General features: G+C 33.0%; 2 protein-coding genes across 3 annotated transcripts in view; one reads left to right on the plus strand and one right to left on the minus strand.

Moving 5' to 3' along the window:
* The first annotated feature begins 10,276 nt into the window (after window positions 1-10,276).
* Window positions 10,277-14,114, plus strand: LOC143922978 (acyl-coenzyme A thioesterase 13). 2 transcript variants are annotated; one of them, XR_013261678.1, is made up of 5 exons: window positions 10,288-10,410; window positions 11,151-11,341; window positions 11,436-12,385; window positions 13,632-13,929; window positions 13,976-14,114. XR_013261678.1 is itself a non-coding variant. In XM_077446440.1 (3 exons), the coding sequence occupies exons 1-3, from the start codon at window positions 10,324-10,326 to the stop codon at window positions 11,593-11,595; spliced, it is 438 nt and encodes a 145-aa protein (XP_077302566.1). In that variant the 5' UTR covers window positions 10,277-10,323; the 3' UTR covers window positions 11,596-14,114. The 2 variants fall into 2 exon arrangements, 1 of the variants encoding a protein (XP_077302566.1); XM_077446440.1 differs by having other exon boundaries at window positions 10,277-10,410; window positions 11,436-14,114.
* A 262-nt stretch (window positions 14,115-14,376) lies between these two features.
* Window positions 14,377-26,330, minus strand: part of Pxn (Peroxidasin) — a 32,219-nt gene continuing 20,265 nt past the window's right edge. The window contains exons 3-7 of the mRNA XM_077446202.1: window positions 20,772-20,843; window positions 18,792-19,036; window positions 18,417-18,710; window positions 17,906-18,178; window positions 14,377-17,796 (exon numbers count right to left, since the gene is read on the minus strand). Of these exons, the coding sequence (XP_077302328.1) occupies window positions 14,897-17,796; window positions 17,906-18,178; window positions 18,417-18,710; window positions 18,792-19,036; window positions 20,772-20,843 (3,784 nt within the window). The 3' untranslated portion in view covers window positions 14,377-14,896. The remainder of the gene's footprint in view (window positions 17,797-17,905; window positions 18,179-18,416; window positions 18,711-18,791; window positions 19,037-20,771; window positions 20,844-26,330) is intronic.

Here is a 26,330-nt window from a genome sequence, read left to right on the forward strand (position 1 = left end):
GAAAGAACTTTCGCCTTTGGCGCTCTAATCTAAAATTTTGAATGGCTTTTGGCGCTCTAATTTTAAATTTTAAAGCGTCTTTGGCGCATCGTTCGACGCCCTAACTTATTTGGCACCATCAGGCACCACCCGACTTAGCCCCCCCTCTAAAACCGGCACTGACTCACGGGATCGAACCGGGCGACCTCTCGGTGCTAGGCAAAAGCCCAACCGCCGAGCCATGCTGCTGGATAAATATACGAAAGAAAATTTCCCATTTTAATTAATTTATTGCATAGAACATAGTTCTATGTCAAAACAATCTATTGAAGGGGTCTACGTGACGAGACAGAATGTTAAATAACAGAAAACACAAATATCGGAAGGCAAAGATCGAAAATCGAAAGATCTTAAGTTGAAAGATCAACAAAAAAAAGGGTGCATGGTAAACGGTACATACTCACTTAATTTGCGCGAGCAGGATACAACAGGAACAAGAGGAACATGCTTTTCCTCCCGTATTCTGCGCGCGCACATTAATACGGGAGGAAATGCCTGTTCCTCTTGTTCCTGTTGTTTCCTGCTCGCGCAAATTAAGTGAGTATGTACCGTTTACCATGCACCATTTTTTTTATCTTTCGACTTAAGATCTTTCGATTTTCGATCTTTGCCTTCCGATATGTGCGTTTTCTGTAATTTAACATTCTGTCTCGTCACGGAGACCGCTATTGAAGATAGAAAATGCATTTGTTTGGTAGTCAAAAGAATATAAACATAGTTGTAATGATTTATTTTTGGTCCGACGAAATTGGGTCAAATTAACCAACGAGAAATATTACATACATATTTAGATATGGAATAATGTTGTGATAGTTAAAGCTTAGAATCCGTAATGATTACACCAGAAGTTGTAGATTGTATCTTAAATAATGATTTCTACTCATTATGTATAATTGGCTTATGCGGGAATCACACTATCCAATTCGTTGCACAAGTTCAGCAAATCAGGTGGTTTTTCCCTCATTACCTGATGCACTTTTAACTGTGATGTTGGTCAGTAATCATTGTTCGCATGTTTAATTATATTATACGTTTGTATGTTTGTATATGTGTATGTGAATTATAGTACATTCATTGCATTTTAATTATATGTACGTACATATGTACATTCGAGGGTATCTACACATGTTAGTATGCGATATCCATCATCGCTTACGTATGTATATGTATGTATATATGTACGATCGACTTCCTTGGATCAGACTTTTATATTTCAAATACGTTTTGACTTTGAAAATGAGCAGACATTTTATTTGACGTTTCCGTTTGCGTATTTCCTGCAAAACAATGGAGGTGCGTGAGTGAAAAGTGTGTGTGTGTGTGTGTAAATTCGATTTTCTCTACGATTCCGAGATATTTTCTGACAATTTTCATCATCATTAAAGAGCATCATCAATACGCAAATCGAATATTGGATTTTTTTTCGAAAATTCAAATTGAAATCACGGGAACGAGCGTTTTTCGACACGGGGGCGTTTTCGCGCGTCACTATATGTTCAAAAATAAAAATCGAAGATATAGTATATTATATGTAAGAATATTAGCGTGAATCGTTCTCGTTTTTCATGCTGTGTGCTTCTCAAAATGTTCGTGCAAAATTTCGCTCAAAATGATCATATCATCGTATAAATTTTAATAAATTGTTTTCTATTTATTTATTTCAACAAATGTATTTACTTCGGACAAAGTTCTATTAATTTATTTTAAATTTGGCAAAATAATAATTCAAAATTACACATAAAATACTGATAAAATGATTGATTTTCGGTTACTTTGCGATATTGAAATTATTGCGGACGAGAGGGGGAGGGGGGGGGGGTGGAAGAAGAGGTGATGAATTTCCGGGGTCTGTACTATTTGAAGGGAAACTATATAGAAACTAAATAACATAAAATATGAACAATAGAGAATATGTTATTTTTGAAATTGTAAAATAAGACCGAAATGTATGTATTATATACGCAGATATACCTGGCGTCACCCAAGTGCACATACATGTATGTAAATATTTATGTAGGAATACATGGTTATTTTGGGTATATGCTTGAATTTATATTAAATTAAATTTTGAATAAACATATAATACATACAATAATAAGTGTCATTATGTTATTTTATACAAAGCATGTACATACATAAAGGCGCATAGATTCATAAATATAGATTTAATATTTTTTAAATTATTTTTATTAAGTGTTTTTACTATCTATGTTGAAAATGTGATGATTTGATTAAAATTTTAGATTAAATTGTAAATGTATATGTACTTTACTAGCAAAAATCGTCATCGATCAATGATCAATTTGGTAAAATAATCTTTTTTTTATTAAAAAACAAACCAATTCACATTCACACCAACTATGTATATTTATTGTACAATTAACTTACAATTAGTAGACGCATTTCAAGATAAAAGTGACAAATTAAAATGCTGGACAAACAGACGTCGATTCTAACAAAGATTCAGTTGGAAAATGATTTTATCACCTTTATTTAAGGCAGTGAAAGCAGAAGCCACATATGTATGTATTTGCACCTCGTTGATTTTAAGCACGTAAATTGAGTCAATTTGGGCAATTTTTGCTCACCTTTTGATGGGATGGAAAATTTTTATATCAAGAATATGTATGTACATATGTACATATATCGAAAATGGGGAATTTTAAGCTTTCGTATAATTTTTTATTTGTGTTGTAGATTTATTTATTTTTTATACGCACGTAATTTTGTCTAACGGAATTTACCCAAACAGATAATTTTTTACGGTTCTTTTTTTTTTAAAAATTATAAAAATATACTTACACAAATAATAATAATAATATTTTACAAAATAGTCGCGAATGTCAAAAAAATAAAGTAAAAATACTTGTGTGGGCTAAAAATGCTGTGCTAGCAAACTTATTTTCATATAAATCTTATTTATGTATGTACATTTGAGTTGGAAAACAATCTATTTTATCTTTTTCTATTTATTCTTTAAGTGTTTAAAGTTATTTTTCTGTCTTCGCCATTATCTACTATAAATATTTAAGCATCAGATCAAGAAGCATATCTGTCATCATCAACCTGGCGTTCAAAATGTGAAAGAATCAACCGAGTCAGTTTATCAAACGAATATATGTATGTATGTATGTATGTAATAGAGAATACAGATTACCTAAACACAATCTGCTTTAGGATATCGACTTTAGTGAGTCTTTAATTAATATTATGTATTAGATGTATTATGAGCATTTATAAGGATTGTAAATAGGTTTTTGAGCTATTTTTCCTATTATGCTGTAGATTAACATTAGAATAATATTATACTATGATTACTCACCAAATTAAATTAAATTGTAAAATAGAAAATGATCAGTAGATCAGTAGCTATTAAAATAGATATAAGATGTATTGTGAACATAATTTGAGAAAGCTGAGTTTGCCACCTTTGCCCATAGATTCATTTATTGATTGTTTGGATTAGTTTTGTTTGTTTAGACGATTTTTTTACCCCGTCTATAGCGCCCGAAATGCTATACAGTCCGCAGTGGCGCGCTTTCATGTTTTTTTTCATTTTTGAATTTCGAATTAGATGGAACACGTTGCAGATATTATTTGCGCGTGTTAGACGAGCGGTCAAGCTGCGAGCGCAGTCGCGGATAAACTACTCTCGTCAAATGAAGCACCATTTTATCGACACATCAACGAAATTATATGTCGTTGTGTCTTCAAACAATGGTTTACGTTTATGGAGATGTTGTAAAACTGTTGCGTTGGCCATAAGCGAAGTAGGCGCAGGGCTGCCACCCACATATCCACAAATGTGATGCATGGCTGTTCCAACTCACAAAGGTATCATTTTCTAAATTTACATGTTATTGTCAGGGCTATAATATCCTTTTGGGGCGAAGTTGGGGTGTAGTTGAATTGATCTAGCACGAGACTTACTTAGACATGCTATCGCATTCACCCCCCTCCCTCGAACCGCGATGGCCAGTTACTTTCGTTTCAGTTTCGCATTGAATTTTAGTTAAGAAATACAACATTGTTCGTGCGTATAATTTTCGCCATGAAAATCGCGAATACGGAATATTTGGCACTTGAGTTCTCGTTAGTATGATAGTTATCGTTAGTATGATGGACTTTCCGGTTACCAGATGTTCCGTTATAGAGATTTTAGTGACTTTTGGGCGAGCGCTTTGTGACCAATAATCACTGAACCATCACATTCACCCCCCACTCGAGCCGCGATGGCCAGTTACATTTCTTTTCAGTTTCGCATTGCATTTTGGTCACGAAATACAACATTGTTCGTGCGTATAATTTTCGCCATGAAAATCGCGAATACGGAATATTTGGCACTTGAGTTTTCGTTAGTATGATGGACTTTTCGGTAACCAGATGTTCTGTTATAGAGATTTTAGTGACTTTTGGGCGAGCGCTTTGTGACCAATAATCACCGAACCATCACATTCACCCTCCACTCGAGCCGCGATGGCCAGTTACATTTCTTTTCAGTTTCGCATTGCATTTTGGTCACGAAATACAACATTGTCCGTGCGTATAATTTTTGCCATGAAAATCGCGAATACGGAATATTTGGCACTTGAGTTCTCGTTAGTATGATGGACTTTTCGGTAACCAGATGTTCCGTTATAGAGATTTTAGTGACTTTTGGGCGAGCGCTTTGTGACCAATAATCACCGAACCATCACATTCACCCTCCACTCGAGCCGCGATGGCCAGTTACATTTCTTTTCAGTTTCGCATTGCATTTTGGTCACGAAATACAACATTGTTCGTGCGTATAATTTTCGCCATGAAAATCGCGAATACGGAATATTTGGCACTTGAGTTTTCGTTAGTATGATGGACTTTTCGGTAACCAGATGTTCCGTTATAGAGATTTTAGTGACTTTTGGGCGAGCGCTTTGTGACCAATAATCACTGAACCATCACATTCACCCCCCACTCGAGCCGCGATGGCCAGTTACATTTCTTTTCAGTTTCGCATTGCATTTTGGTCACGAAATACAACATTGTTCGTGCGTATAATTTTCGCCATGAAAATCGCGAATACGGAATATTTGGCACTTGAGTTCTCGTTAGTATGATAGTTATCGTTAGTATGATGGACTTTTCAGCTACCAGATGTTCCGTTATAGAGATTTTAGTGACTTTTGGGCGAGCGCTATGAATCGAAATATGTTACATACATACAAATTCTCTTTCGAAATTATATATTAGACAACAATTTCTTGAAATACATAAGACAGTAGCCTCCTAGTTCGTCCTCTCCAGTGAACATTTTTACTTTATTTTCATTCATGCCCTAATAATTAACCACCCGACTCATAATTAGAGGTAGGATAGTCACAGTGCTATCCATTGTTCGGCAAACCTTTAACAATGCATTTACAACCTTTGAACAATACACGGCCCCCTCAGGCTCCGGTGACTACTCATAATAGTTACACCGAAATATTGTTTATATCTGTATCGATACATGTTGCATCAGTATCGCGATACAAATCTCAAAGTGTGTGTAACTGTATCGAGTGTCAGTATTAATTAGTTGGTATTTTCTGTATGTAATATTGTACTGAATCTTGATATATCAAACCATGTAACGAATTTATACGTACAGCACGATACTAATTAATAGAATACTTATGTGAAATTTGATGTTAAACGCAAATCTCATACAGATTTTAGCTTGTATATTTTTCTGTTATGGTCTGTAGTCACGGTTGACATGTTTCTAAACTAAACTACACTAAAACTGGTCCGCTATGTCGATAAATGAATAAAGTGATATTTTGAATTAAAAGTAAAAGACAATGTCAAGTAGAGTGTTGCTCTCGACGACTTTTTTTATGACTCGGTTGATAATCTTGTTGATAAAATTCTCGCTTGATTATTGTGACACGTTTTTGTTCAGTTTCAGACCCACTTCAGACCTGTAAATGGATAGATAATAATGGTCCATTCAACATCTTTCGCTGTTTTTCTTTAATAGTATGATGACATGGATAAGTTGAGAGGTGGAAAAATTTAGTTTTATGAAAATATACATACATAGGTATAGAAAAATTCATTGTATTAGGAAGGGGGGTATATTTTTTGATATAAGAAGTTAAGTACATACATATGTAAATACATTAACTGATACAAATTTTTCCAAAGTTTAATATTCGTTACAAAATTCGTTTTGAAAATAGTTCAGGCGTTCGTGACAACGATTTATATATACATATATGTATGTAAATAGTTTTTTTACCCGGCTTCGCTAAGTATTTGTAATATAAATAGCTTAAACATGGCGAATCTAATAGTAAATATTCATTTGATTTTTTATTAAATTTAGTTGAATCGAAAAAAAAATATTGAATCGTCGCCATAGAAACTTTGTTTTGTTTTCGAAGTTCCCAACCAAAAATACTTACATATGTACATATGTATATGCATACAAAGTCTCTTATATATTAGATTTTGAATTCTAATTATATGCAGTTCAATGAAAATTTGTGTGCGTTTTACTACATATGTACGATATATTCAATGCATTTTTCTTTATTATTTATTTTAAAAAAATATTCCGTTTTAGAATATATAAATAGAAAACGTTTAATCATAACTTTAGCTGCGGAACTTCAATAAATGTTGGCTAGACACAAATAGACTGCAATTTCAACAGACTGTAAATCATTGACAATCGCACTTCAGATGCCATAAATAAATCTGAATGGCAGAAGAAACATCAACAAGAAATTTTTACTTCTTTTGTTTAATTTAAAAATTTCAAATGATTGCTTGAGTAAATATTATTTAAGTATTAACAATTTATAACTGGTAAACACGAAATGAATTAGGTAATCATAATTAACTACAAATTATATGTATATATAATATCGCTATTCTTTGTGTCTGTAAGATAACGCTCGCCGTACTATTGGTAATAGTCATTTCGATTCGACATACACATGTACGTCACAGCTAGAACACTGCCAATAAATCGTACTAGTATAATAACAAAAGAACAAAGCTTATATATATACTGTTTGTTACCAATGTTTCCTCTAGGCTAATAGAAGTCTCTGAGCATTTAGCTCCATCTATTGAAAATTTATTTAATTAATTAATTTTTCTATTAGTGTTTTATATTTTTTATATGTAGGTAGTTTTTAATATTTTTTTTTCATATTAAACAATTAAATATAAATATTTTTAGTTTTTTAGTTTTTTTTAATTTAATAACTTAATATGCCAAAACCCATGCAATGATATTTCATCGGGTATAACACTAGTTATTATATAAATACAATTAAAAAACGAAAATGCATTAAAATACTACTATTAACAGTTTTGATTTAGAATTTTCACAATCAAATTATTGCATTTGTATCATTGGCAGACGATTGGAACTGAACCAGGAGAACTATTGTATTGTTCTAATTTGGCTGAATCAAAATTGGAATAATTAAAACATATTGTTACGTTCGCCGCGGATTAAGCGAATAGAATCCCAGAGACTATGTGACCGTTCAAGGGTATCTGTCAACGGATTAACTAAGTGCTTGCACTTAGACCAACGGGTATCTGTTATCGGATTAACTAAGTGCTTGCACTTACTTCCAGGATTATATCTGGACTCTAAGTGCATTTAGGCTAAACAATGACCGTTATTAGTCCTTTCTCAGAATCAGTACGGGGACACCAAATGTCGTGGAAATACATATCCGAATACGTGACTATACAACAGGTAAACAGATTAGACGTCCTGAGAGATCTACCCTTTATAAGGCGGTACGTATGCGATATCATGTCATTCTGGACTGAGCACTGCCAGTGTGTGTATCTTCTTAATCATCAATAAATGCTGTAAAACGATTAAGGCCTTTTACTTGGATCCTCCACCCACCCCTACGCAACAATATGTATACATGGTTTGTTGTTTTTGATAAAAAAAAGTATACAAAATATGACATGGGGCAAATATGACGAAAAACAATACGTTAAAGAAGAAACGTTGACTCGTTTCAGCTCAACAGTAATATGTATAAATTTGTTACTACTATTTTTCATTATAAAATAATTTTTGTTTGATAGCTAAAAAATCTTTTCATTATTCAGAAATCAAAACTGCAATCTGATTATAATGTTGAGCCAAGCTTAAATGTTTGATTTGATAAGTTAAATTTGGCACATTTATCAATCTGAATTGTGTTTTGATAAATGTCTGAAAAACCGTCAGTATCAAATTAGTCTATATTTTAAATCATATATGTAGATTTTAATCTACATTATGTGTGAATGTCATTTAATGTAAGTTTTATGAATTATAAGGTCAAATATTTTGTATGTACATAAAATGTATCATCCAATGGAATTTACGTATTGCAAAGATTTTAGATTTGCTCTCAATAATCCAAAAGCGTATGATAAGAAATCACTTAAACATCATTCAAATAAAGAACGAGGTATAATTATCATGCATATCTACTATATTGGGAGGCTGCAGCCTATATTGACAAGCCTGTTAATAACTGTTTTGGCTAATAAATGTAGCGTTTATCCTGTATGAATTTAATGGTTCGGTGATTATTCCGCACAAAGCGATCTCGCGCACGTCACTAAGATCTCGATCACGGAACGTCTGGCACCCAAAAATTCCATGTATCCACGCTAACTATTATTCTAACGAGAATTCGAGTTCTAGATATTCCGTATTCGCGATTTTCATGGCAACGATTGTCGTGTGCGCTATCACAATATGCGAAATAAACGGTTTACCGAATTTAATATAACATATTATCTTTTTACATAGATATATACCAGGAAGGCCTAACAGGTAGACCCCAATGCGCCTTCCTAGACAATTAATTATAAATATTGCAGCATTTTTATTGCATAAATCACTGTATTTCTAGAGGCTAAAGAACACGAAATTAACAAATAATTAATTAATTAATCCATTGAGACATGTATGGATTTAGACCGGTACATAATTTTTTACAAATTGTACATAAATCAAATTCAGATATATGTGACAGCGGGTAGGATGATTTTTGCCAATTTGAAGAACCGTGTCAGTGAAAATCACATAAATTGGTAAACTCTGATACGAAACGATCGATTCACAAATATCCAAGTCTAACAAGCAGAATTAAAGATTAGCACGGGATCGAACCCGGAACTTCTCGGTGCTTAACATAAATGCAACTATCGAGCCATTATTAGTTTGTCTGTTTATGACTTTCCATCGCAAAGTCATTTTACAAGTACATTTAAATGAAACGTTATTCCGAATCAAAGCCAGCGATCTCATATACATATTTATGTGATTTTATTTTTTATTCATATTTTGTTTTATTTTATTTTACTGTTTCTTTCTTCTTTGTACATTTTTATGTACTATTTTAATTTTGTTCAATGTAAACAAAGAATGGGATTTATGGATTTTATTTTTGATTTTTACACTTTTGTTCATTTTTTTTTCTGATGTATTATTTTCCTTTTGTTACTTTTTATTATTATTTTATTTTACCATGTTTTCTGCTTTTTTCTTTTTACTAATTGTACTTGTTTTTATATATTTATCAAATGTAGGCCATTGTGGCGCATTAGGTTCTTCCTGTAATGCCAAAATGGTCCAAAACTATTAATAAATAATATTTCACAGCAACAGCCAAGTCTTACGATGGCATAATCATCGCTCTTGTACAAACATGCAGAATTAATCTCTGGCAACGTCCCATTCGACTATTCCAGAAGAAAGAATCCATCGCTCCGAAACTGAGAAACGAAAACGAGCTTCTTTGTACATATAATTGCTATTGTAATAAGTGAACATAAATAAAGGATCCTCTTACTAACACAATCAGTGTTTTCATAGACCTTCTCGCGGTACATTTACCGCGGTGAATTAAGATTATTATAAGATTATTTGCGAATATTTTTGTTTGTCTGACCAATTTTTAATTTTTGGGTGTGACCAGTTTTCTCGTGACCGATTTTAGGTGTGACCGGTTTTCTCGTGACCAGTTTTAGCGTGTGACGAGTTTTCTCGTGACCAGTTTTAGCGTGACGGATGATCGTTAGTGACCGATCTAGAGCGACCGGTTGTCCTGTGACCGGTTCACATTTGACCAGTAATCACCGAACCATCCAAGGTTACCGTTTTACATATTTTTTTGTAACTTATATTTTTCATAATGGCAGCATCATTTCAATCAATTTTTGCTCTGGCAACTTACGGCTGACTGTCAAAGGTCAGATACACGTCACGCGTGTGACAGAATCATGACTACAACGAAGGGTTTGAATTTATTGAAAGTAATCTCAGAATACATTGCAAAGGCTAAAGGGCACGATAGGATTCTCGAAAAGGTTTTATTTTATTTTCAAATTATCAAAACTAACATTGATTGACATTCGCTTACATAACCTTAAAAAAGTTTAGTCACGTGAAATTTATCCATATCAGGAGTTCTTCAACAATTTCCGGTGACTCGTTATCAGATCGAACTTTCTAATGTTAGGAAAAGTGTTTTATCAATACGTATATAAAATTTGCTGTCAAGACTATCAAGAAGTTTCATTTCGATGCTAACTGCATTAAAGATGCAGACCCAACCAAATATGAACTCATCGATCTTTGAATTCAAAAAGTTTTGGAGAATTTTGGTGTTTCCGGAGAAAAGCTCGTAAAAATAAAAGCATTCAAGTTTTTCTATAAACAACATATGAACAATAAAATTGAATATCTAATATATAATTTCGAAACAGACTTTGTATGTTTGTTTGGTTCGTAGAATCCGTGACGTTCTATTTAATAAAGAAACAAATGAATATTCAAATAAAATAAAACCATGTTTAAGCTGTTTATATTCCAAATACCGAGCGAAGCCGTGTAAAAACACTAGTTTATTATAAGTTAGGGATACAGTGTTTTTGTAAATATGTATGTAAGTAAATGTGCAATTCTGAGAAACTCATATACTTGCATCCAAATATATCTTTATATGAGATTATTACTTATTATTTTAAAGACGATAAAGGTTGAATCTTCATTTTTAGTAAAAAAAAAGTCAAAAGATATGTAAGATCATTGACTTATTCATTTTCAGCTGAAGCTTACATCTGGAGGAGATGGTCTGTGTACTGCCGAGTTGAAAGTATCCGAAGAGCATCTAAATGGAGGCGGAGGATTGCACGGTGGTTATATAGCCTCCTTGGTAGACTCGGTCTCGACGTATGCTCTGATGACTAATGAAAAGGGCAATTCTAGTCCCGGTGTCTCGGTAGAAATGCACATAAGGTATAAAATTGATTAAAATTACACGGAATACTACTTCTGATTCGGTAGATACATATGTTTTAATTACTGTTTGAATATATGTATATGATTTCAGCTATCTGAAAGGGGCTCGAGCTGGAGATGATATTGTGATTGACGCTAAAACCGTGAAAGCAGGAAAGAATCTGGCTTTCTTGCAAGTAGAAATTAAAAAAAAGGATACCAATGAAGTGCTTGCCACTGGCTCTCACACGAAATACGTCGGATCAAAGTAGTAGATTTTTACTATGCAATAGCTGCGTCTAATGCTCTATGTGATGGTTGCTGTATTAGTTAGATATTACTTAGTTAGATATTATTTCACAAACTTTACAATCTTGAATTGGTGTATTTTAGAACAATTTTTTTCAAAAGAATTGGTGAGTTAGTTTGTATAGGTTACACACGGGGAATTTAAAAACTTATGTTTTTTTTTTATTAGGGATGGAAAATACAACAATATACCTGATAACGTTTTATGTTATGATTAAAATGATTTTTTAGAGACAATTTTTTTATACAGAGCTAAGGATTTGTCTTATTGTCTTTCTATTTCTAAATAACATAAAAACAAGATTTTTAATTGAATTTTTCTTTTTCTTATTATATTGTGTGACAACTATTTATGGTTGTTGCAAGATTTCTAATAGGTAATATATACATTCTCTCAAATTGGTAATCAGATTTTGATTTTTTATATTTTTAACGTTTGTTTAAAAATATAAAAAACGATAAAAAACTTAGTATAGGCGTAGTTAGGGGAGAGAGCTTTGGGATTTAAGCCCACCCCCTTTTTGTTACTAGATTTTTATAGAAAATATTATACATTATTGTTTTATAATTTTTGCCTGCGGCGCTTTTTATCTCTCATAAAAAAATATACTATATTTTTAATATCATAATTTTGAAAATAATGTATTTTGTTTAAATTTTGCTTGCTTATTTGCGACTTTGGGATATTCAATTTGTATTATTTTTCACATGTCAAAATCAACATACATACATATATTTTTGTATGTGAGAACAGTGGCGTAGCCAGGATTTTGTCAAGGGGGGGGTTTTGACAGGAAAAAAGGTAATTTATATTTAATTTATATAAAATCACAACATATAAAAATAAAGTAAATACATAATAAAAATATGGTATGAACAAAATTCAAATAAAATAAAAATAATGAATACTTTAAATAAGTACGAAATTCACAGATCCAATCTTCGCGTCTTTATTGTAAATATATCTAATATTTTTCTGCACTAACATTTATATCCCTATGAATATTTAATAAAGCAAGTCCATTTAGTCGATTTTCCGACATCGTATTTCTTAAATATGTTTTGTGGAAAAGCTCCGTTCACTTGTGGCTAGAATTTTTAGAAGTATGTAAATATTGGGGAATATTGAAGGATTGCAAATTGCAATTGCAGCTAGTGCGTTTTTTGGTCGATTTTCACTAGTACTTATGTATTGCCACCACATTTCCAACTCTCCAGTTAGAATGCAAGGCCCACAAAATATATCTTGGTTGTAAATTTCCCCCAAAGTCTTTATATTATTTTTTAAAACACTTGATGGTTGAGAGCTTTTTCCATCAGGAAGCAAAAAAATCTGTCATGGATTTGTATTAAAAAACTATCCAAAAATAGTAAAAAAATTTTTAAACGAAAATATTGCGATGGATTAGATTCCAGATTTTAAACAAAATTAGATTCTTCTATATTGAACTTTTTTGATATTTCTTTAACGTCACGGAATTGAAAATTCACATTCATTATTTTGTTTAAGGTTTTTTATTATAGACTCGACGTTTATGGCCACATCCATTGCAGTGCATATAAATCTATATTTTCCGTTTGCAAAATTCTACTCAGTGGCATACTTATAGAAACAACTTTGGCTAAGACATGAAGTGCTACAATGAATTCCATTTGTTTCATGTCACATATTAAATGATTCGCATTAGTTGATGAATGTCGATCGTCCCATGATGAATTTTTTGCTAATGCTTTCATTACCAATTCTATCATTTCCAAAAAAACTAAAATGGCGTCATGTCTTTCGACCCAACGTGTTTGACACATTTGTATTAAGTGGGATCTTCTAGCAGAAGGTATATTTGTTTCAATAACATTTTTGAGCACTCCTTGGCGTATCAGTGTTTTTAAAATGTGGGATATTTTGGGATATAGTGGGATATTTTGCCGCCGACTGCGCTCCGCCAAGAGGGGGGTCCAGACCCCCCGGACCCCCCCCTTCGCTACGCCACTGTATGAGAATATTTAAAAAAATTCCGCTTGCGGCGCATATATATTTTTTAAACATTGGACAAAGGAAATGTGTATTTATTTTTGATATTTTAATCTTAAAAATATCCTTATTAGTACTTTTTTTAAAGTACATACGTTACCTGTAGATTTCGTCAAAGTGCGTTACCTACTGTTAAATTCCTGCGCCTCTCCTGTCATAATGTAATGTAAAAATTGATTTTTTTTTAATATTATGATGTTATTTTGCTCCCTAGGTTTAATGTAATAACTACAATGATTGCTTGTAATTGTTTCATAATACAATAGTTATACTGTCCCCATTTTGTACGGCATATGAATTTTTTATTTCAGTATAGTACATATGTACCTAGGCTTACTGCAAGCTAGTTTTACCTACCTCTTCTTATTCTTTAGTATGAACTCTTAATTTATTGTATTATTATGTTACATGTTGTTTTTGTTATGTTATATATTGTTGATAAAAATATTGAAAAACAAATTGAAGTCTATCGTTTATTTTAGTTTACAAAAGATTTTTAATTTTTGGCTGCATTCAGTCTATTTCAGATACAAGAATAGTAAAAGCGAATTTTAGCACATATTGTTAAACTAAGGCACTTTCTAAAGAACATTTTTTACATATAATAATATCACAATCAGTTAGATTTATACAAAACATTTTGTAAGCGAATTATGTCTAAACAAAGATTCTTGCCATATGAGTAAAAATCACAATGATTATAAAGGGGGGCTTAATTTATAACTAAGAAATGTTTATCCTAAATATTATAATACTTTTTTTTATTATTTATAAAATTTATTTTATCACATCAAAATTCGTGTGATGGTATATTTTTCAAAATTACATCAGTTTTATATATTACATTTAGGCATAAGAATTATCAATACAAATTCGGTAATATGTATGACTTGTATGTATAAGTTACTTCTAAATATTAAAATCTTATAACTCAAGAGATTCAATTGGAATTGATTCAATGATTCAAAATTTATGACTAACATAAACATTAATTTTTGAAGCTTAATTATTAACGAACACAAGTTATGTTGAGAATTATAATATATTATAGTTCTACGCAGAAGGTGTTGCACCGAGCTAAACAGGATCAAACCTTATTGTTCATTGTGGCATTATATGTTATTAAAAATATGTAATATGTCTACTGTTTATACATTATTAAGTACAAAGTACATAATATGAGAAAATAAGTCTTATTATTATATTTTGATGGCAGACATTGAACGCGCTTATTAGTTTTCATCATTTTTACTTTGTTCATCTAAGCCGGACAGAATGCAGTTTTTCTCCAAATTTTCTATTCTACGTTTCATGCTTTTCATTGAATCTTTCATCTCATCGAAGGCTTTTGAATAGCCTATCATATTTTGTACAGTATTCTTATTGGACAAGTCTCTCTTAGAGAGGTGTCGCCTCGTCCTTATGGCGTTAAAGGTCGAGGAAGAACCGCAGAATCCTCCGTCGCAGTCACTACAATCGGCCCAATGCCTCATGTCCATTTTGGGCACTTCATAGCATTCGATCAATCCTTCTTGAACTTCGGGCAGTAGGAAAACATCTTCCGACACCAAATCCATGTCGTCACCGTTGTCGCACAGTACTCTGGCCAGTGTCGTCTGTCTGATTTGGTTCAATTGTTCACGTTTGAATATGCCTGGGTTCTCATACCAGAAGCGATCTCCATCACGTAACCTCCTGAATTGTTCCACCAACAGACACTGGAACAGCGGACCGACCTTGGCTCCCTCAACCTGATCTTCTAATATTCCACCGACCCACACGTCTATGTTGTGGACGCTTCCGTATAATTCTTGCAGTTTGCGTCTCATTCCCGCATCAGATATCTCCTGGCTCAAATCGTCGAATGTTTCAACTTGGGACATATTACACACTCGCCTCCACTCAGTGTAAGGTGGTATTGCGTGATCTCTAGATCTTTGGATATTCATTGCGGCGAGATCTAAAGCTACGGCGTGGGCGACTTGAAACAGTTTTTCGGTTAAATCTGAATTTAAATTCTCACCGGGAGTCTTGAGCTTTGCTGGCACTGCGAACAATCCACGTAACAGTGGGTCTATTCCGCCTTCTTCGACTACTCTCCAGGACGCAAAGAATGCCTTGTGCAATGGCAAATGTCCTTCAGATATTTCGTTGAAGTCGTTATCGAATCTATGCAGAATTGGATTGATGAGCGAGTGTCCAAATCGGAGTGCAGCCGTAGCGAATACGTTCGATATTGTCGGATTTACATTCGGATCATACTGTCTTGTACCACTATTTAATTTATCAATTCCAGACGGACCTAATATGATGGGTAACCAGTGGTTGTAGGTAATATGTTGCATTTGAGCACCGACTATCTTCCTTGATTCGTGATACAATACATCGCCGCTCCAGTGAGGATTGAGAGACTTTAATTCAATAGCTATTCGATTATGTTCTCTGAACCAAAGTGTATGCATAGAGAGCAACCCAACCTGTTCATTAGCGCGTATATCACCGGCGATGAAACATTTTATGTCGGATTCTAATGCTCCACGACGGCAGTCCATTTCTTGTGCTCCTGAAGAATACGGCAACAGTGCCTTCTTACCTGGAAACGTTACACCTTCTCTCAACAGACCGTCATCAGTAGTTAAATTGCGAAGGTCTTCAGCGATGTTTTCATCATAGCCGTACACTTGGGATGCATCTATGAATGTTGTGAGTTGATTGATTTGTTCCCTGGGTTGAACTTCGTTGAAGAAGACAGAAGTCATACCTGATCCACATACCGAACTAGACCTTATAAAATCAATACATCTTCTATTGCTAACTCTGGGATCGTTTTGGGGAATGTCGATTGGGAAACAGGGAGCTGCGTAATCGCACGATCTTTTGCAATCTATTCCGTCCCAGCTTTGAGACGTTACTGACGGCGTTGCATGGTCCATATCGTGATCTAAAAATTGACCCCACTGCATCACCATATGTGAAATGCGTGAATCAGGTGTGACCTTAGTGGTAGATATCAATTTTGATGATACTAATCTCGCACTTGGAAGAGTGTAGCCGTTGTACTTCATATCTTTCGACCATCCGACCGGTTGACTGAATCCATTTTCGTATATGGGTTTTAAGATTCTCCTAAACCCGATATTCGATGCTCCCCATGTGGGATGTTCTAAGTTGTTACAAGTGCCATCGATTGAGCGGTATTTTGAGTGGAAGCACACATTTGTGCAGTTGTTTTCGATACGATGGCTCGTACAACCGGATAATTTAGCAACTAGACTTAAATGTTCTGGTGAGAGTAGTTCTTTATAGTTGAAATTTGAAGTTATGCTAACGTTTTTACCCAAGTTTACGTGGCGTCTGATATTGGTTAAGGTACGCTCGTAGACTTCGGCTGCTCGTGCCAATTCTCTCTGTGGGGCGTTTGGGAATCTCACAATCCGATAAAGATCACCCATGTTGGGACGAGCATCACGGTCACCAAAGAGAGACTCAACAGTTCTGTTTATAGCGGAATCGACTTCTTGAACGGCTTCGGCAAAAGCGATCCTCACAAAAGGATTGCCGGGTTGAGTCGGCGAGTCGTCTTCTTTTATGGTGACTACCCCAGATGCTGTGACCCTTCCGTTCTCGTTCACAAGGGTGCATTCATATCGGCCGTTGTCCTCTTGGGTCACGTTAGCTATGTATAAGTTGCCCGTTTGTGACACTCTGTGTCTGATCGTCCGGAACAAATTCGTTCCATCCTTCTTCCACTGTATCTGCGGCGGTGGATTGCCTTTTCCCCGACAAGGTAACTCTATTGTACTTCCAGTCAAACTTTCTACATCGTACGGTTTGAATATCAACTCTGGTAATTCTCTAATAGGCTGCCTTACCGTGATCGTTATCGATTTCTCCTTGAAGCCTTCGCTGTTTTCTGCTCGGCACATATAGTTACCCGTGTCGACAGTGTCCAATGGTGATATTTGCAACTGATTTGTTTCTATATATATCCTCCTATTTGGTGACACAGCTACGCCATTCCTGAACCAGGTCACAACCGGTGTTGGTAAACCGTGCACATCACACAATATTGTGAGTTGATCGCCGTGTGTATAATTCAACGGTGCGTACGTCATCGATATGATCGGTGGTTCTGCAAAAGGAAAAGAAATGGTATTTGTCAGCCTAGCACAGAGTGATGAAGGGTTTAAGGTAATGTTTTATTGCTTTGTGGGAAATATTATGCGTATAATTTCACTAACGGTATACTTTGAGAGAAGCTGTCGCAAAAATTTTTCCATGAATATTTTCAGCTTCACATCGGTATGTGCCTGTATTTTCACCGTCGATTTTCAATATGTTGATGCTGCCGTTTCGATATAGTTTGATCTTGTCGGAGAGTATCATTCTTTGCTCGTTGTGATACCAAGTAATGTGAGGATGAGGTTTGCCCTTGGCGAGACAGTCCAGTCTCACCGATTTGTCATTGAATCTCACCGTTTTGCTGTTAGGCAAGATGGAAAATTGTGGTGGAACTGAAATGTAAAAGTAAATTTTCATATACTATGTAAATTGCAAATTAGATGACTTCTGACGACTGATGACTGATGACACTGCCCTGTAAGATTCATTTCATTTTACGTTAGTTCTAAATATTAATGAAATTAAAGGAATACTCTATTATTTAACGCATTTCAGTAATTACAATACACAGTCTTATGCTCTGAACGCCATTTGATGTAATTTTTAGCTTTGTTTAGTTTAAAAAGTTACCAATCGAGTACGCAGGTTCTTGCATATGAATGCGAGCTTCGTTCGACTTGACTTCACCGAGTGGATTCTTTGCCATACATTCGAACACACCCAGATCACTTTCGTCAGAATTGTCGATCTTTAATGAACCGTCTTCTAGAATTTGATATTTCGGATCTGAGAAAGGTATTTCGTTAGAATTTTTCATCCACAATATTTCAGGTGTCGGATCTCCACTTACTTGGCAAGTAAAGAGTGCCGTACCACCAAAGCTTACTTCAACGTCTTTGGGACCATTTTTAATAGAAGGCTTTGCTGAAAATACAATACAAAAGCGTTTAAAACATGCCTATTCTTCCATTATTATTACATAAGATAAAATAGTAAGTGTGTTACCACAGTGTAAGTCAGATAATGCCATTGATATGAGGGAAACTCCCCGCATATCTTCAGGATTTTGGCAAGTGGCCGTTGCCTGCAGATTTTTCCCATTTGAATTTTTTTCGTTGATCATTTGCAGCAGCCACAGTATGGAGCAATCACATATTAGCAAATTACTGTCTAATCTTAATCTTTGCAATGACTTCAAATGATCAAATACTCGTTTGGGTAATTTATGTATTTTGTTATTTTGCAGAAATCTAAAAAAAAAGAAACAATAAATATGAGCAAATTAACTAAAAAGTAAATAAAATACATATATTTGTATATAAAAATTATATTGAATATTTTTTTCATTGTAAATATTTATATGATCTCTTGGCTATTTATATAAATATTCAATATTTATTTAATTCAATATTAAAAGGTTTTCTAATATTTATTAATTATTTTAAAACTAAATTTAACTCCAAAAGATAAATCTAATAAATTGATCAGAGATACATTCTTTTCTAACAGAGTGGTTTCAGTTTGGAATAGTCTTCCCAACGATTTAGTAACCTCTATTAATATTAATATTTTTAAGAATAAACTTGATACTTTTTTTAAAACCAAAGGATTTTTGTGATTCTTCTTTCCCATAATCATATTTCTGTATTTTTATCTTTTTTTGTTTATTTATTTTATATTTTTTTTTCTTCTCTTATTTTATTTTATTTTAATATTGTTTTTTTTTTAATGTATTTTAATTTTTCTCATTTTTTTATTGCATATATGTATAATTTGTAAAATAATGTTTATTCAAACCCCTTGGGCCTATCGGCTTTGCCGCCTCCCCCAAGTATATTAAATAAATAAATAAATAAATAAATTTGTCTCGGGAATAATTTTTCTAGTTGTTACGCAAACGGACTCATAAGAGGAATTTTTTATTTATTTACAAACAGTAGATAAAGTATCAATACATGAAGTTTTGTGATTATGAGAAAATTCGAAATCGAGATAAATATTAACTGATTTGAGACTTTTTTTGGATATTTTTTAAAAGAAAAAGAACAAATTTGACAAACCCGACGTGGGAACCTTTCCTTTTAGAAAAGCCAAAAATCAAGTTACCACATAATTTTTTCCACATTAAGGAATGAACGAAACTGAAAATTTATATTTATATTCTTTATGTATTATTTATTTCTCGCTGTGAATAAAATCTCTAAACTGGAAATAGTGATTTTCTTTTAAACAATATTTCATTAATTTAAATTGACCTTTTAATGTTTTTAAATCTTTTTTTATATTCAATGCATATTATCTTTATAGCGATATTAAATGATAAAAAAATTGAGCAACCGGAAGGACAACTTTTGCCTTATTGAAAATCTAAAATATGTGAATTGCTCAAACGTGTATTGAGAACGTTTTTATAGCTGGTATATGTTCATCATTACCGAATTTTGTTATTGATCTTTTTATATTCCTTGAATGTATACATATGTACATATATTGATCTTAAATCTTACTTTATACATACATATGTACATATATACTATATACTTCCATACTTCTTACTATATATGTACATCCATTTATGTACATTTGTGGTAATCGGCCACTTGCAGATTAAAATGAATAGTGATAAGCATCTAATAGCTATTTATTAACCACTTCATAGCCATAAGCACACTGGTGCGTGCTCCTTCGTTTTTAAGGCTATGACTCGAAATTAATTTTGGTTTTTTCACAGTGACATCTAAAAATATCCTGTGATACTAATGAAATTGAAAAAAGTCAATATTTTTCATTAGTTTGTGATATATTCAAGAGGCAGTGTCAAGGGTTGGCACTAAACATATAAATAATCGAATAATCGAATCGGTTTCTTGCGTGGCTATTAAGTGGTTAATAACTAACGTTGATGGATTGTCACTAATGTTATTTTATAATTTTAAACGTTAATTAGCATATAATGGCTATACACTTTATTAACGTGACACTTACAATCTTTCCAAATTTTGCACGTGTGAAAAAACTTCTTCATTGAATGCTGAAATTTCATTGTAATGCAAATATCTGAAAAGAAGAAAAATTACAAATGTTCATAAGCTGCGCAAACACACATTAATTAATACATAAAAACATAATGTAATATTTTTAATATACATATAATTCGCGCAGTGAATAAATGAGCAGAATTCAGTTACAAATTTTGGATACCAAATTGGAATTACAAATAGTTGAAATTTCGCGGTTAATAGTATGGGGTTAATCGACCTATAATAATAAATAGTATGGGGTTAATCGACGAGTAATAAATATTGCAGCATTAAAAGTTATCGTTTTACATAGTTCGAATTAGTTCATAAGTCATGTAAATAAGTCAAATCACGTCAGTCGATAAGGATGATTCGACCTCGGAGTTGAAGTACGCGGTCTACATTGTTAATACGACATGCAAAACGCAAAGGCAAACAATATACATATTTATGTATGTACATATATACATACATATGTATGTATATTAGCAGTATTGACGCACACGTATGGACGCGTCGATCGGAAAAAGCTGGTCGGGTCAGCTTTTCTTGATTCGATCTGATCGGAGAAAATTTTAGCACATAACCAGATGGCTGGAACGGATTTAGCAATTGAAATTTTTGTTGCCAATCGGTGGGTTCTCGGGATTGAAAGCTTCTAACTGTTTCGAATGAGAGTGTTGAGACTTCGTAGAGATGCTGAGCGTGCTCTTTGTGAAATTTCAGTTCAGTATATCCTTTCTTCTGAGATGAATTTATGTGTCTAAATTTCGGGAGTTTCTAGAATATTTTATGTAACACTGCTTTAGTATGTCTTTTAGTATTACATACATACATAAGTGTTCTATCAACGATCTTTGAATGTGACAAAAGCAAGTTGTAAAATCTTGAATTTCAATTATTTCATATCTCGGGATTTTAGTAATTTCTTCTTCTTCTTCTTCTACTTATTAAAAAAAAAAAAAAACATTGAAAAAAATAGCGCACTCTTAGGGTTGGAACTATGTATTTAAAAAAGATATCTAAAACGTTTATTTCACATATCTCAAACTTTCAGTATGAGATCTGTACTTACTTGTTGGAAATAAAAAAAATGAATAAATGCCGATCAAAATTTGTTTAATTTAAAAAAAGTTAGAAAATTCTAGTTAAATTCTAATATGGAAACTCAATTGTATCTACATAATGGGTCTACGTGACTTGATAGAATGTTAAATGACAGAAAACGCAAATATTGGAAGGCAAAGATCTTAAGTCAAAAGATAAAAAAAAAAATGGTGCATGGTAAACGGTACACACTCACTTAATTTGCGCGAGCAGGATACAACAGGAACAAGAGGAACATGCTTTTCCTCCCGTATTCTGCGCGCGCACATTAATACGGGAGGAAAAGCCTGTTCCTCTTGTTCCTGTTGTATCCTGCTCGCGCAAATTAAGAGTATGTACCGTTTACCATGCACCATTTTTTTTTGATCTTTCGACTTAAGATCTTTCGATTTTCGATCTTTGCCTTCCGATATTTGCGTTTTCTGTCATTTAACATTCTGTCAAGTCACGGAGACCGCTACATAATATGTTACCGTTAAAGTTTATTGTCAGTTGTAATATATTATATCTGGCGTCTTAGATAATTCATATTTGAATACAACAAAAAAATAGTAGATATATGTTTCTCTTTATGAAAATAAAGTTTCTACTAGCGAAAATACAGTTTCACTGGCAAAAATACAGTTTCACTAGCGATAATACATTTTCACTGGTAAAAATACAGTTTCACTGGTGAAAATACAATTTCACTGGTGAAAATACAGTTTCACTAGCGAAAATATAGTTTCACTGGCGAAAATACAGTTTCACTGGTGGTCAGTAGTAATTATACATTAGTTACGACAGTTCAGCTTTTTTTACAGACTGCTTTAGGATTCAACGATTCGTTAATATCACTTAGTATTATGAACAATTTCATGTTAATGAAAAAAAATTGCAAAAATTTGACTTTCCGACTCAAAATACTAGTCAAGTGACGTTTTCGCGAAGAGCATTACTGTGAATAAAATACATCAAAATCAGGTCTGTGAATCCTATTCAAAAAATAGATTAAAGAAATGGAATACAACGAAGAACAGAATACACATTGACTGATTCTGACTAGTCAGATTGTATGTAATTTATGATTTTATGTTTTGTTTTTGTTATGTCTAATTTCTTTAGTTATTATTTTGTTTCTTTTCTTTTCTTTTCTGTTATATTTTTGCCAATTGTGGCGTAATAGGAATTCCTGTAATGCTACAATGGTCTAAACTTTAAATAAATAAATACTAAATAACTACGTGGGATAGATGAAACATATTTTAATTTTAATTACTCGAAATATATTACGACTGGTAATAAATAGACTTTTGACTGTTATACATATTTTCTTTTGGTAATTTTTAAATATCTTTAAAATAAATAAATATATGAAACTCATTAATTTTGTAAGTTTGTTTATATACGTAGGTATGAAGTACATGTCCATTTTTATTATAAATTACTGTGAGCCCAATCAGAGCTCGACTTTGTTAAGAATTATTGAAGATTCAATTAAAGTTTGAGAAGATTCAGTTTTAGGGCGTCCCACGCTCATAAGAGCGCTGGCTCTCAACAAGACATGATTTATTGAACAATAAATTTTATCTCTAGATTTTATCGTGCGTAACTTGGATGTTCGACTTCTTTCGTCGGCCATCTATATTTTTTTTATTTATCTTTATTTTATTCGTCTCCGTTCCCTTTCAGTGTGTGTTTCGACATTCGAACACTATTTCAAAATAAACAGTAGAGACCGTTCGGAGAAGCTAAAATTTAATGGGTGACTTTTAATGAATTGCATACATAGTTATACAAAAAAAAAGAAAATAAAATGCACAGACATGAGACATAATTAGCAATTATGAAATATTTTCAAGAATAGCATACTGTCATTTGTATTTTGCGGTTTGCTGCGTTTCCTTTCAAATGTGTTACAATTAGAGGTATGTAGAAGCATAGCGATCGTCAATCGCAACAGACTGTTAAATGCATCACAAATTTATCGTCAAAATCAATATGGATGTAAAACCACACATACTTTCTAAGTCGTACCTTATATATGTATATATGTATGTATGTAGAAAGGATTCGTCTAAAGCAGCCATTAAATATAAATTATTTTATTTATGTACGTGATCAAAATTTGTTGTATTTTTTAGACGATTACAAAAGAGAAAAATATGGTGATTAGTGGTGCATCGGTTTTATGATTTTAATAAAAATTTTGATTTTGATATACCTTGTTATTTTATTTAGAAATGTATTTATTTAAAATTATTTGATTAATTCTGTGTTTTTTCGCCAAATTTTGGCATCAATCGTTGACCCTTTTCTTTGAGATGTCTCAACTTACATACATATGTAGATGAGCGAAAGAAAGTTTTCGATGAATTGTTAACGTTTCAAAAAGGAATGGCAAGTAATGACTAGAGGTCGGAATCTGAAGGGGCCGGAAACGTGCCGCCTATTGTTCCATTGTTGTAAATCCTTTGTAAAAAAGGTTCGGCAAACCTTTAACAATGCATTTACAATCTTTGAACAATAAACAGCCCCTTCAGATTCCGGGCTCTAGTAATGACCTGACATAGGATGAAAACACATTGAGTGGTACGTGGTATGTTTTTTTAACATGCGAAACAATGCAGCACTTTATACCCATATACATTGTAAACAGTCTCAAAAATCACCCCCTGGAGTGTTTTCGGTGATACTTTATCCTTGTATTTTTGTATTTATCCTTACTTGACAATGATAGATAACGGTGAATCCCATATTTGAAGAAATGTAGGAGAAACTTGTCAGTGCATATAAATATATATACATTCACGTTCGACCTCCCAAGCATATGCATTTTGCACGTGCAACCAAACCAGAATTCCGTTTAGGGAACACCCACTGTTTACGATCACGGAAGACCCATTGTTTATAAGCCAGGGACGTGACGTCCCATACCACTCAGTGTGCTTTCGCTCTTAGACGGCCAGGATGCTTTAACCCACAACAATTGTACACTGTTAGTAATTACCATTGAACTACAAAGCAAGACAATAGTAATTGACAACATTGCACCATTTTTGTGGGTTAAAGCATCCTGGTTGCCCAAGTCTGGTAATGACAAAGGACTCAGGAGGGTTAATTGGTTTAACAAGATGAAGAATGATTTGGTTTCATTTAAAAATATCAGTGAGATAAAATATTATTTCATTGAAAAAGTAGAAATGAAAGAGCTAAGCGAGTTTTCATATTGATAACCGCATGCGGTTCCGGAGTTGCAGTTTTCTTGTTTTTGCAACGACTGACTTTATATTTATTGTGTGCATTTTATTATAATGCCGTGGCATCAGAGGCCAATGCGATTGACGACAGCTGTGCCTCCATTTGCTCCATTTTTACGACTATAAGACTAGAGAAAAAAAAGAGGTTAACAAGTTCGAATTACAGGGAACGTGGGTTCATTTTATAATTCTGACATCTGTCAGCCACTAGAAGGACACGACAGTTTGACGGAAAAAATCTGTTTGGGTCTTCAGAAAACTTTTGTGTGGCTAACACACGAGTATTTATTACACAAATTACTAATTTGCTAAGTACTATATATGTATGTATGTAGATATGAAAAAGAAAATGATTTAATATACATATGTATGTACATATTTTCATTGACATTTGATGGATCATAAAAATTAAAACATGTATTGCAGTAGGTAAGAAAGGCGACGTAAATCACAAATATCAAGAAAAAGGGTAGCCGAGTTTGAGTCTTGATTTCTTTGGGTTTACATTGATATTAAATATGTTGTATTTAAATTTAATTTTTTTAATACTTTCAGATGCGATAAAAGTGTAATGGTACAAGTAGCATAATATAATTCTAAAATATGTATGTATGCACATATAATACAGTCCAAGTTTTCACTCCAGTTAGTTTATGAATATACTAGTTTGTTCATACGCGAACTATTAGTTTTAGTTTTAGTGCTAACAGGCAAAAGCTATCTTCAAATAGACTCACCAGGTTTTAGTTTTCAACTCAAAATTTTTGATCTATCAATAGATACCATTGAAATGTCAAAACGCCAAGTATTTAAAAGGGGAACCTCATATAAATATTTGCTTTAACTCCTGTTTCCGTTTATTTTTAAAATATTGCGATCCAGAGTAAGCATACATTGTACATAAATGCTTGAGAATATTTAAACTTATGCTTAATAGTTTGGGCATGAAATAACTAGTTAGTTTGTCAATTTGTTTTTTGTTTGTATATGTTACAGTAAGAATGTAAAGCTCGCTGATATATACATTGTCTAGTATGTGTATATTCCGTCAAAATCATCTAGTAACAGTATACACAGGAGACATAGCCTTTAACTACATGATTATAAGTAATATGGATGTATGAAGTTGTAAAACTTATGCAGTAGATTAAATCTTGTTAATTTTTGTCTATTTTGTA

This window comes from Arctopsyche grandis, chromosome 2 (assembly GCF_051622035.1).
Source record: "Arctopsyche grandis isolate Sample6627 chromosome 2, ASM5162203v2, whole genome shotgun sequence".
In the NCBI taxonomy this organism is placed as follows: domain Eukaryota; kingdom Metazoa; phylum Arthropoda; class Insecta; order Trichoptera; family Hydropsychidae; genus Arctopsyche; species Arctopsyche grandis.

Bases quoted from the DNA above. Each gene is read 5' to 3' on its own strand.
- LOC143922978 (XM_077446440.1), top strand. From the start codon at position 10,324: ATGACTACAACGAAGGGTTTGAATTTATTGAAAGTAATCTCAGAATAC. The intron at 10,411-11,150 runs GTTTTATTTTAT...ATTCATTTTCAG, and splicing joins ACGATAGGATTCTCGAAAAG to CTGAAGCTTACATCTGGAGG. The intron at 11,342-11,435 runs GTATAAAATTGA...ATATGATTTCAG, and splicing joins TCGGTAGAAATGCACATAAG to CTATCTGAAAGGGGCTCGAG.